The sequence below is a fragment of the Scyliorhinus canicula genome, chromosome 25 (genome assembly GCF_902713615.1).
Source record: "Scyliorhinus canicula chromosome 25, sScyCan1.1, whole genome shotgun sequence".
In the NCBI taxonomy this organism is placed as follows: Eukaryota; Metazoa; Chordata; class Chondrichthyes; order Carcharhiniformes; family Scyliorhinidae; genus Scyliorhinus; species Scyliorhinus canicula.
In genome coordinates, this window is record NC_052170.1 from 8,685,888 (window position 1) to 8,698,672 (window position 12,785).

Consider the following 12,785-nt stretch of genomic DNA (forward strand, 5'->3'; position numbering starts at 1 on the left):
ATGAAAAGCCAGTGTCTAACCCTTTGAAGAATAAGCAAGTTGATGTCCCTGACAGCTACAGGAGTCCTTGAAAGAGGGTTTAATGGTGAATAGTATTACAAACACGTTTGTGAGTGACGAATGACATCTTTTATATGCTGTAAGCACCATTTATTCTTTGTTTAACTGAACATGTCACTCTACCTCGATTTTGCTTTGCTTCAATAGAAGCTATTTACCTAACTGCTGGTGGAAAGATGGCCAACATCTTTCGTGGATCAAGTGCCTACGATTTTGAAAAAAATCAGTTCATTGAATATTTACCCATTTGCTGGGAAATGTTAGCTTTTGTGGAGGCAACCGGGCCAATAGGGCGGTGGTGGGGACGTCGGGGAGAATGCACAATAGCTTTAGGCCAGGTCAAAAAAAGAGAGGTGTGCGCTTAAATTATAATTCCTGCCTCTGAGTCAGAAGGTCGTGGGTTCAAGCCCCACTTTAAAGACTTCAGCATAAATTCTAGACTTGCACTCCAATCAGGGAGTGCTGCACTGTTCGGGGTGCTCTTTTTTGGTTGCGACATTAAACTGTGGCCCCAATTTCCATGTCCGGTACATGTAAAAAGAAATCCATGGCACTATTCTCCGAAGAAGAGGAGGGTGGTTCTCCCTAGTGTCCAGTGTGGTGATATGCATCACTATAGATACACAAGAGGTTAATGTAAGTACACGTAGACTAGCTAGACACTAGAGGGAGCACCAGAGACATGACACACACCAATAGGTCAGTAAGATAGGACACGACCAATGGACATTCACGATACACATAGAAGTGACTCTACCACAGGGGGGGCATTACACCAACCCATATATAAAGGACACAGCATACATGATCTTCCTCTTTCCAGTGGAGACACTCAGTGAGTACAGACACAGGGTCGATTCAACATCACACCCACCACGTGGATTGTAGCAGACTGGTTCGTCGGTCTGAGTAGCTATAAAAGGATTAACAGTAGAAGCGAATCCGAGTAGGAGAACTGTAAATAGTTTAATAAACGTGTTGAAGTTATCGCCACGTCTGAACCTTCCTTTGCCAGAGTGAACATCAAGGAAGCAGCTTATACTATGCCAAGAGCATAACAAGACATCCAGTTTAATAGTTACCCCTCCATTAACATCACTGATTGTCTGCCCTTTATCACACTGCTGTTTGTGGGCCTTTTCAGTGTGCAGATTATCATTTCAATAATGGCCACACTTCAAATGTGCTTCATTGACATTCGGATATTGTGACAGGTGCTATGAAAATGCAAATCTTTCTTATGCCCCCACCCCCCAATGACCTTATTCTTGGAGCTCAAACACTTGAGGTTAAAATTGAAAAATAGTGTTCCAGTTCCTCACAGCAAAGCTGTAATTAATGAGCCGCACAACTAATCCATCACACCGTGATGTGTCGTCACCTGCGGGGAACAAGCTTCCTGCTGTTCTCTAATCCGTTGGATTGGAAACGCTCGCTCGCTTCTGCTCCAATAGAAAGCATCAGAACCCACAATAGGATTAACTGCGGCTCCGATTTCTGGAGAGGAACATCGTGCCGCCCAACGCGCCGCGTCCCACTTACATTCCCGCTTAGTCGATCAGAGTGACGCTCCCCAAGAGTTGCCGTGCAATTTTATTTTTAAGAAATGCCTAACTTCCCTTCCCTTTTCCTCTTTTTTTCAGGTTCAAAGCAAGGTGCCAAAATGCTGCTGGTTGCTGTCCTTTTGTTGTGTGGGACTGTTCGGCACCTGGAAGCAACCTGTCCAGCAACTGGGAGCCACAAAGCTGTCCCAAGCCCTGAGCCAGAGCTCTACGATTGTCCATTATATTTGAAGAGTAAGTGTTTGCACGTAACATACAAAACAGAAACAGGCCGTTTGGCCGATGTCAGTGTCTGCGTTTCACACCAGGCTCTGCCCACCTATCTATTGATGGCTGGCACAGAACTCTATGATTCTATCTTCATTAAACCAACCAGCAAAGCCTACTATTTACCCCACCTTCTCTATTCATTTAGTTTCTCTTTTAATGCATCTATTTACCTAAACTACTCTCTGTGGTAGCAAGCTCCACATTCTCATCACTCTCTGGGGTAAAGACATTTTTCCTGAGTTCCCTACTGTATTTTATGTGACCATACAAACGAGGAGTAGGCCACTCGGCCCCTCGAGCCTGCTCCACTGTGAAATAAGATCATGGCTCCGATTGTAACCTCAACCCACATTCCTGCCACCCCCCATAGCCTTTCACCTCCTTGTCAATCAATAATCTATCTAGCTCTCCCTTAAAAATAACCAAACATTCTGCCCCCGCTGCCTTTTGAGGAGTAGAGTTCGAAACTCTTCTCCCTCTGAGAGAAAACGTTTCTCCTCATCGCTGTCTTCAATGAGTGACCCCGGATTTTTAAACAGTGACCCCTAGGTCTAGATCTGTGATCGAGATCTGTTACTACCTTATATTTACGACCTCGTCCCCACAAATAGAAACATCTCTTTCTTGCGTTTTCTGCCCAAAGGCAGTTCTAGCCCACAGCACCATGAGCTCCCCACGGTTAGGACAAGGAGGCAGATCCTGACCTCACCTAGGCTGAATCAAACCCCGTGTCGTTGGCACTAATCTGATCCACACCTTCCATCCAACCAACTGGCGCCCCCCCCCCCCCCCACCCCCCCCCCCAAGGATTTTGAGTTGCTTTTATGTGCATGTTGTAGTCCAAAGCTATGAATAGTGACCGTGGAGGCTCCAATCTTCTTTGCATCACATAACGGAACTCCTCCCACTCCTACCACTTGCCACTGGTTACGTTGGAAAGATTTACAAGTTAATACCCAACCTGTTTGGCCATGTTAGGTGCTCACATTCAGAACCATACAATTGAACAATAGTAATCACTACAGCGCAGAAGGAGGCCATTCGGCCCACCAAGACTGTACCGCCCCCACCCTATCCCAGTAACCCCACCTAACCTGCGCATCTTTGGACTTGTGGGAGGAAACCGGAGCACCCGGAGGAAACCCACGCGGACACGGGGCGAACATGCTGACCCCGCACAGAGAGTCATCCAAGGCCGGAATTGAACCCGGGTGCGGGTGCTGCGAGGCGGCAGTGCTAACCACTGTGCCGTCTCTTTCTGTTGCAGGAAGAATTAAACCGTGCCATTTGGCGAAAAACTCTGAATTAGTAACACACTGGCTGATTTGCAATATTTTAAATTTCTTTGAACAGCTCTTCAGCAGTTCAAAGTTTCAAGCTCTTGTGTCGTGCCTGACTGCCAGAAGCTATGATTTAACTGTGGTCTGATCTCCGTTTAATTGGCTGAGGAAAGTTGCCGAACCACGTCTGAAGGACACAGCTAGTAGCTGCGTGTGAGAAACATGCTCGAAAATGGTCACCCCTTGAGGTGCTTTTTCAAATAACAGAGGAGCAGGCAGTGTTTCTCATTAACACGAGCAAGCCATCTGCTTGGACTGTCTAGCTGAAGCATTATCCCCGTTGATTGCTTCTTCTAAGACATTAATCTTAATACCATGAGGCAATGAGGACATGGAGAGTTAAACCCTTCTGCCCAGAAATAGCTTTATGTCCAAGGATTCAACAACAATTGGATTATTTCTTTCAAACGCTATCTACCCCTACATATGTTTTCATTTTCCTTTATTGTTAAGACTCGTGTTGTTGTGGAAATCTAGTCAGTGAATCAAAGGGATGAAGATTCCCTGCATGAGCTACTAAACCGATGCCTCAAAAATTTCCAAGGCTCTTTTATCCCCGGTGTCCCAGCCAATAGTCACTCCGCGGGTAATGTCAATAAAAGATGGCCGGGTCATTGCCACATTGCTCCTTGTGGGATCTTACTGTGTACAAACTGGCAGCTGTGTTTCATAACTGTGGCCACGCCGAAAGTATTTCATTGGCTACAAAGCACATTGGAATGTCCCAGGGTTGTGAAAGGTATGATTCCTCTGTGGGAGACTCGGCCACCTAGCAGGAAGTCCACTGACCTTTGGTGGGAGCAGCCAATCCCAGCGGCGGGCAGGGTTAAGGAAATCCCGCATCTATTTGCTGTGGCCAACTGCGAGTTGATAGAACTGTGCAACTTCGCACGGCCCTTTCTCACACTGTGTCCTCCCAGCATTTAAAGCTCCAAATACGCTCTCAAAACACAGGTTGGACAAAGTTTGGAGAATCCTATATTGCCCTTGTCTTTGAACACCCTCCTATGTTCACGACTGGTTGCTCCCAACATGATGTCCGTTGATCTCTCAATGCTTTGAAATAGATAGCGTCAGATTTCACTATGTTAAAAGCCAGATAGAATTTACTGCGCAAGAATAAAGTGAACAAAATGAGCTTCAGACAAATGTTGCTTCCGTCTAATGGGTGATGGTGCCGCCCGTACGTCGGATTGAAAAATGCAAAATTAATGGATACTCTGTTGTTGATTTTCGTCCACGGAATTGTCCAATAGTTTACACCATTTAGCATTGATGAAAGGAGACTTAATCCCATCTTCCAGGTTTAATTAGTGCTCTAATTACTCCAAGTGGTGGAAGCAAAGATTTCTAACAAGTTCTCCTCATGGATGTTGTTGAACCATTTTGCCTATTCCCCCAAATTTCTCCATTATCTAAAGTCCTGGCTAAATCTATAAACTGTTAACGGCCCGTTAACTCAATCAAGGAAAGTGCTGAATGGACCATCTTTTCACTAGATTCTATGGCAGTTCACTATTAACAGATGAAGCTGCTGAAATAGGTCAGTTTGCAGAGGCTTCAATTTTCCTTCATTATGGAGCATGGCAGAGTGGCACGGTGGGTTAGCACTGCTGCCTCACAGCGCCAGGAACCTGGGTTCGATTCCAGCCTTGGGTGACTGTGCGGAGTTTGCACATTCTCCCCATGTCTCCGGGTGTCTGTTTCTTTTGAAATGAAAAATGAAAATCGCTTATTGTCACGAGTAGGCTTCAATGAAGTTACTGTGAAAAGCCCCTAGTCGCCACATTCCGGCGCCTGTCCGGGGAGGCTGGTACGGGAATTGAACCGTGCTACTGGCCTGCTTGGTCTGCTTTAAAAGCCAGCGATTTAGCTTTGTGAGCTAAACCAGCCCCTTTTCCCCCCCACAGTTCAAAGATGTGCAGGTGAGGTGGATTGGCCGTGCTAAATTGCCCTTAGTGTCCAAAGGTGTGCAGGGGAGATTGGGTCACAGGGGATAGGTTGGGGGAGTAGGCCTCGGTAAGGCGCTCTTTCGGAGAGTTGGTGCAGACTCGATGGGCCAAATGGCCTCCTTCTGCACTGTAGGGATTCTATGATCTTTCCACCTCCTGTGTCAGTGCCTGCTGACATAATGCTGACCAACATCTGTTCGGATCTCGAACAGCATTGAAGATCCTCGTCAATCTGTTTCTATCAGCAAATGTTTAATGGCCGAGTTACTTTCAGTTGTTTGTGGAATTGAATTCTTACCAGTTTGAAGCAAATTCTATTGCCAGTAATGAGTAATCAGGGTGCAGTCTAGTTGAGAGTGCGACAAAGGTTTTGTTGAAATCACCTCTTAGATTGGATAAATTGGCAAATCCAAACTTGGACGATTTGCTTGTAAATACAACAGTTAAGTCCAAGAATCAAAGATGCTGGTTTCCAACCACTTTTAAAATTTACTTCCCAGGAGATTTCTATCACCCTTCAGGCTGGGGAAATGTCCCACTGATCTTGTTTGACCGTGGGGTGCAATCACTCCACCCACACACACACGGGCACGTGCCATCTGGAATGCGCTGCCTGAGAGCGTGATGGAGGTCAGTTCAATCATCTGAAAAAGAAGAATGTGCAGAGCTATGCAGAGAAGACCAGGGAGTGGCGCTAGCCGGATTCAGAGAGCTAGCACGGACATGATGGGCCAAATGTCCTGCAACCATTCTGTGATCGCTGTGCAATGCGTAGCCTCACTGGCTCATTTTGCTTCATGCTCCAAGGCAATTTGGATTGCTTTGTCCTCACCCCAGTTACCTCCCGATATCTCTGTGCAGATAACGGATTGAGTTTGGTTCCTTCCTCAAAGTCTTAACACTCCACCAGCAGAACTGGCAATAGAATTTTTGCTCGGGAAAGAGAGGTGGGGTAGAGACAAAAGGACTCGCGTTTATTCTTTGGAAATGTTGTCACCAAGGTAACAAAGGAAATGTGGCAGCCAATTTGCGCTCTGCAAAGTCCACAAATAGCAAATAAATAAAGGACCGGATAATCCGGGTTTTTCCGGGTGGAAGGATAAACGTTGGCGAGAATACTGGTGGGAACTCCCGTGCTTTTCTTCAAAAAGTGCCCGAGGATCCTTGGGGCCTACCTGAGAGGGGTCTGGTTTAGGGCCTGCTGAGAAAGGTGCACCTTCCAGAAATGCAGTACTGCCTCAGTCTCGGCTCATTCACAGAATATAGAACAGTACAGCACAGTACAGGCCCTTCAGCCCACGATGTTGTGTCGACCATTTATCCTAATCTGAGATCAACCTAACCTACACCCCTTCACTGCTGTCCATATGCCTGCCCAAGAGTCGCTTAAATGTCCCTAATGACTCTAAGTCCATCATCTCTGTTGGCAGTGCATTCCACACACCCACCATTCTCTGTGTAAAGAACCTACCTCTGACATCTTCCCCATACCTTCCTCCAATCACCTTAAAATGATGTCCCCTCATGACAGCCATTTCCGCCCTGGGGAAAAGTCTCTGGCTATCCACTCCATCCATGCCTCTCATCACCTTGTACACCTCTATCAAGTCACTTCTCTTCCTTCTTCGCTCCAGTGAGAAAAGTCCTAGCTTCATGCACACGATCATGCCTTGCCTGTGAATCCCAATCCTTGTGGTGGAGTCAGTGAGGGTGACTGGTAAATACTGACCAGCGGCCACAAAGGAAAAATGGGGGAGCACTTTGAGAGAGAGCAAGTTTGACGTTGCGCAAGGAAACCTATATTGGCATCCAGGGGCTGCCGTGTGCAGCTTTGATATTAAGGGAGTTACACTGACATCATTATCACAAAATAATCGCATCACCTGAATTACAGAAGGCTATAATCGGAGCATTACCTGGCATAAATAACTGGAATTAAGGAACTATTTTTATTTCAGCTTTTTGCTTTTTTGATGACCTTGCCTCCCCCGGAAGCATTGATTGTTGGGGAGTGAGGTTACCCGTTGAACAGGTTGAGCCCATTAACTCACGTAAGCTGATGTCGTGTCCCTGCGGATAGACAGTTAAAGGCAGAACTTGCCTTGATATCACACCTTTGGAGAACTTGCAATGATATCACACCTTTGGAGAACTTGCAATGATATCACACCTTTGCAGCCTACTTCATAACCCACCTGCAGGGGAGCACCACCCACTCCACGTGATCAAGAACCCCCCTCATAGCTTTGAGCGACCCGTTCAAACCAATGACCTCCCGCTACTTGCTCTGATTTCCCTTTGTTATCTCGCCTACGCCACGTAAGACCGACAAAATGTTACACCTGTCCACTGTGCCCTCTCCCTATCCGTGGGGTGGGGGGTTGGGTATCTCCAGATCTTGCTTCTCACCTTTGCCTACCCTCTACCGTATTTCATGCGCTGAATGCTTATTGATTTTAAGAAAATCTATTTTGCTGCCAGGCTACGGACTGCACGACATGAAAGAATTAGAAAATGCTGGCAGTGCACTTAAAATAGCAAAATCAATGGTCACATCCTGCTGATGTACAAGAACCAGTCAACCTTAACTCCCCTTAGCCTATAACCTCATCAGAGCAGTTTGATTGCATTTCAATCTTGTAACTCATTGCTAGGTATGAATTATTTAGAGACGGCCAGCGCTTAAAGGTTTATTTTTTCTGCTTTTTGTCCTTTGCCTCCCTTGCAAGACGGGGAACTTTGCTTTAATGGCAGCGGGAAGAGGAAAGGTAAAGGGTGGGGTTATGGTAATGCCGCCATCCTGAAAATGAAAGCTGGAAATGCTCAGCCAGCGTGGCTGATTCTCGGAAGAAAACACTGCTCAGATGTCTCCAGTGGAAACTTGTTATCAGTCCTGTGAGCCTAATCTGTTTCTAATCCATTTTGTATCGTGCCCTTCCTGTTTTTAGAGAAAAGGCTTGCGTTTGTTCTCTGCCTTTCACGTGCTCAGGACATCCCAAAGGCACTTTACTGCCAATTAAGTGCTTTTAAAGCACGGTCACGGTTATAATCTAGGAAACGCAGCAGCCAATTTGCACGCAGTGAGGTCCCACGAGGCAGAACTCATCATCCATCATACAGTTTCACGGGTTGCCCAGGGAGAACTATTGAGCTCTTCAGATAGTGGCACGGGATCTTAAACATCCACCTGAGAGGGCAGATGGGGCTTCAAAATGGACAGCGCCTCCGTCAATGCAGTGCACCCTTGGTACTGCAATGGAGAGTCAACTCAAATCTCCAGAGTGGGACTTGAGTTCCTGACCTAAAAGGTGAGAGTGTTATCCATTGGGGCAACCGCTAACTTGCTGCTCCAAAAGAAAGGAACAGAACACCTTGCAATCCCCCCAGTGCAGAAGGAGGCCATTCAGCCCATCGAGTCTGCACCGACACTTTGAAGGAACATCCTACCTAGGCCCCCCCCACTCATTGATCATCAATCCAGCTAACCTGCACATCCTTGGACTGTGGGAGGAAACCGGAGTATCCAGAGGAAGCCCACGCAGACACTGACAGTCACCCAAGGCTGGAATCGACCCCGGGCCCCTGCCGCTGTGAGGCAGCAGTGCAAACGGAAGCCGCGACTCTTGACAGAACATTAGAACCTTCTCCTCAGCCAGTAGCTGCACAAAGGCATTTTAAGTCAATGGGTAGCATTCAGGCCCAGGAACCATGGCTGATCTATCATCCCAGAGCTGATGAGAAAATTATAACCCTGTACCTCAACGGTTCAATAACTCAGTCCAGATCAGGTTCTGAATGCGAGGTCTTCCTTGTCTACATGTAATGCATATGGGGGAGTTTAATAGTTCCATAGCTGGATGAGTAATTCTGGGCCAATAATCCAGAATGGTGGGGGGGGGGGGGGGTTAAAATCCCACCGGGGTAGGTTGAGAATTATAATTCAGTTGAACAAAATCTAGAATTAAATAGAAAAGCAAAATACTGCAGATGCTGGAAAACCTGAAATAAAAGAAGAAAGTGCTGGACAAACACAGCACGCCTGAATGCATCTGTGGAGAGAGAAACAGATGTCTAAGTCTGTATAACTTCTCCAGTACTGGGGAGGGATAGAAATGTAACGAATGATATTGTTGGAGAGGGGGGTGGAGGAGGTGGGGCAGAATAGATGGACAGAAACAAAACGCTGGCACCAGGAACAAAATTGGTCACCGAGCTCTTTGTTGTTAGAAAACAACATGTTGGGCAGCACGGTGGCGCAGTGGGTTAGCCCTGCTGCCTCACGGCGCCGAGGTCCCAGGTTCGATCCCGGCTCTGGGTCACTGTCCGTGTGGAGTTTGCACATTCTCCCCGTGTTTGCGTGGGTTTCGCCCCCACAACCCAAAGATGTGCAGGTAGGTGGATTGACCACACTAAATTGCCCCTTAATTGGAAAAAATGAATTGGGTACTCTAAATTTATTTTAAAAAAAAGAAAACAACATGTTCATTTCCCTTTGGGGAAGAAAGCTTGGAAAGAGATCTGAAAAGATCACCTGATCTGGCCTAGATGTGACATCAATGTGCTTTGACTGACCTAGTCGTGCGACTCTGTCCCCTCCAGAGATGTCAGAATCCTAGAATCCCTACGGTGCAGAAGGAGGCCATTCGGCCCATCGAGCCTGCACTGGCCCTCTGAAAGAGCACTCCACCCAAGCCCACTCCCAATAAACTATCCCAATAACCCCTTAAGCTAGCCTACACATCTTTGGGCACGAAGGAGCAATTTAGCACGGCCGAGCCACCTCACCTTTGAAATGAAATGAAAATCGCTTATTGTCACGAGTAGACTTCAATGAATTTACTGTGAAAAGCCCCTAGTCGCCACATTCCGGCGCCTGTTCGGGGAGGCTGGTACGGGAATCGAACTGTGCTGCTGGCCTGCTTTGGTCTGCTTTCAAAGCCAGCGATTTTGCCCAGTGTGCTAAACAGCCCCTTTGGACTGCGGGAGGAAACCGGAGCACCCGGAGGAAACCCACGCAGGCACGGGGGAGAAAGTGCAAAGTCCACAAAGGCAGTCAGCCGAGGTCGGAATCGAAATCAGGTGCCTGGCACTGTAGCCACTGTGCCGCCATGTCGCCCTGGCGACAGTCCCAAGAATGATTCCTTTATAAAACGGGAACATCAATCAGGCTTCTTTTTTCTAACCGTTATTCGTTAATCAGTGTCGGAGAGTGCAAGTGTCGATGTTGGCCGTGATTTCCCCTGCACATCCCCTCCCCAATCAAACAGTCTACCCGCGACTAATCCGGAATAGAGAAGGAATGCGCTGTCTGAAGGGGCAGTGGAAGCAGATTTAAAGGTCATTTTTAAAAGGGCGTTGGTTCTATCTTGAAAAGACATGAATTGCTGGGGGGGGGGGGGGGCTGGAAGCAGGAGAATGGGACTAATAATAATAATCTTTAATAATAGAACAAGTCTTTCAAAGCGCCAGTACGGGGCACGGTGGAGCGAATGGCCTCCTGCTGTGCTGTAAGATTCGGTGCAGAGAAAATTGGTAAAGCACAAACGATGCCTGAGTGGCAGCAGATATTAAGTCCGCCAGTCCCAGAGGAATGCGATTCACTGTCCTTTACCTCAAGTAAACAAGGATTTTCTGTGCTGAGGGTAGGCTCCTTGAATTCCTTTAAACAGAGATTAGCGGGCGAAAGGCTTAAACCTTGAGATTAGTGATGGAGAGATTCAGGGGCCTCGGGAGTCCAGAAACAAACACAGTAAAAGAAATCTCGACCTGCTGCTCACCAGGTTAAACACACTTTGGTGTCAAATATTGAATCCACTTGTGCCAATTGATGGAGTTATTTGGTGCAGTCTGCGATTGTAACAGAAGTCATTGGATGACAGCTGCTGGAGGTGCATGGCTGTATGAAAATGCCTTGAGAGAAAGTATAGCTGATTCGTCTACCCTGTCCCATCCAGTTAGGATGTCTCATGTTTCACCGTGAGGGGGCTCGCTACCCACGCTCACCTCTGTGTAAGAAGGTCAGAGGTCGAGTCCCACCCCAGAGGGCCTGAGCATATAAATCTAGCATCCCCCCCCCCCCCCTGTCCAGTATTGCAGGAATACCGCACTGCCTGAGGTGCTGTCTTTCGTTGAAGCATTAAGTCATATATTATCCTGCTCAAAGAAACGTCCTGGGAAACGTCAATTCCACAACCCAACACCTTTTTAAAGAAAGAAATAATGGGTGGAACTCTCCGTTGCCCAACACTGAAATCGTGTTGGCCGATCGGGCGGGGAATGGGCTCCAACACCGAAATCGGGACCGCCGCTGGTTTGACGCAGTGCTGTTGGCGACTCATCGGCCGGCCCACCCGCGATGCTCCTCCCCCGATGGGCCAAGTTCCCAACGGCGCGGGACATGTGTGGTGTCACAAGTCGTGAACCCGGCCCTGCCGTCAGTGAACTGTGTCCAGCGCCGTCACACTCGGCCAGGATCTGTGCCGCTGGTCATGGGGGGGGCTTCTGTGAGGGCTGTGGGGGGGGGGGGGGAGTGGCTAGGGGGGTGGGCTGTGGGGTGGCGGATGGCGGGTTGGGTCCGCGCATGGCCAACGCCACGTTGTGTGGCGCGACCGCTGCAGGTCATCAGCCGTGCGCGTGCGTGGCCCGGGACCCGGCCATACTCGGGCCGTTTTTGGCACGGGAGACGGGAGTTCCAGTCGCCGACGGTGCTCGTTCCTCGGGTTCAAGTATAAATTGAGGGGTTTCCTCAATCTGAAATATTTCAAATTTCCAGCATCCACAATATTTTGCTTTTACTATAAATGGAGGTGCCCAACACGGTGTGTGCCAACGCAGTCTGTGCCAATGTGGTCTGTGCCAACGCGGTCTGTGCCAACGCGGTCTGTGCCAATCGGTCTACTTTTAAATGGGTCAATTTCACTGCGAGTTGGCATCGCCGGCTACCATGAGAAATATATCAATCGAGCACCCTGTTGTGATTGGCAGGTGTGGCCATGTCTGGTGAAGTTTTTTTGTCACAGTTGAGTAGGGTTGCTGTGTGTCCTTCATTACTGCCTGTTGCTGGTAGCGGCCAGAACCACGAGCCAGGGTTTTTTTTTTGTGGATAATTTCTCAGTTCAGCCTCAGTGAGTTTTATTTTCCCAGAGCGAGCTATAAAATTCTCTCTCTCTCTCCCTCTGCATTAAGTTCAAGCATTTCAATTGACTGGCCGTTCCCCTCCAGTCGAGGTCAGGCGGCATAAACCAACGGCTGTGATTTGGGTTCTTCGCATTAACGTTTCTCAGCACGGTGAGCTGTCGCTGTGTTGCGTGCGTCCCTCGATAGCCCCTCAGGAGGTGCCAAAGCACTTTTACAGCCAATGAGATACTTGCGAAGCGTAGTCGCTGCAATGTGGCAAACCCAGCAGCCAATCTGCACAGGAAGATCCCACAGACAGAAAAGATAGATATTATCGGCACGGGGGGGGAGGGGGGGGGGGGGGTGTTGTTTCAGGGATGAACATTAATGTGGGAAACATGCCCCCAGAAGAAAAGGAGATAAGATTGGGATGAAGAAAAAATGCATTTTTTGTTACTTGCCGTTCGCGGTCAGCTAAAATCTTC

General features: G+C 48.0%; 1 protein-coding gene across 1 annotated transcript in view; it reads left to right on the forward strand.

The window, feature by feature from the left end:
- rtbdn (retbindin) overlaps window positions 1-12,785 on the forward strand; it is a 54,365-nt gene that overhangs the window by 14,911 nt on the left and 26,669 nt on the right. Inside the window, exon 2 of the mRNA XM_038784810.1 lies at window positions 1,704-1,856. Within this exon, the coding sequence (XP_038640738.1) occupies window positions 1,724-1,856 (133 nt within the window). The 5' untranslated portion in view covers window positions 1,704-1,723. The remainder of the gene's footprint in view (window positions 1-1,703; window positions 1,857-12,785) is intronic.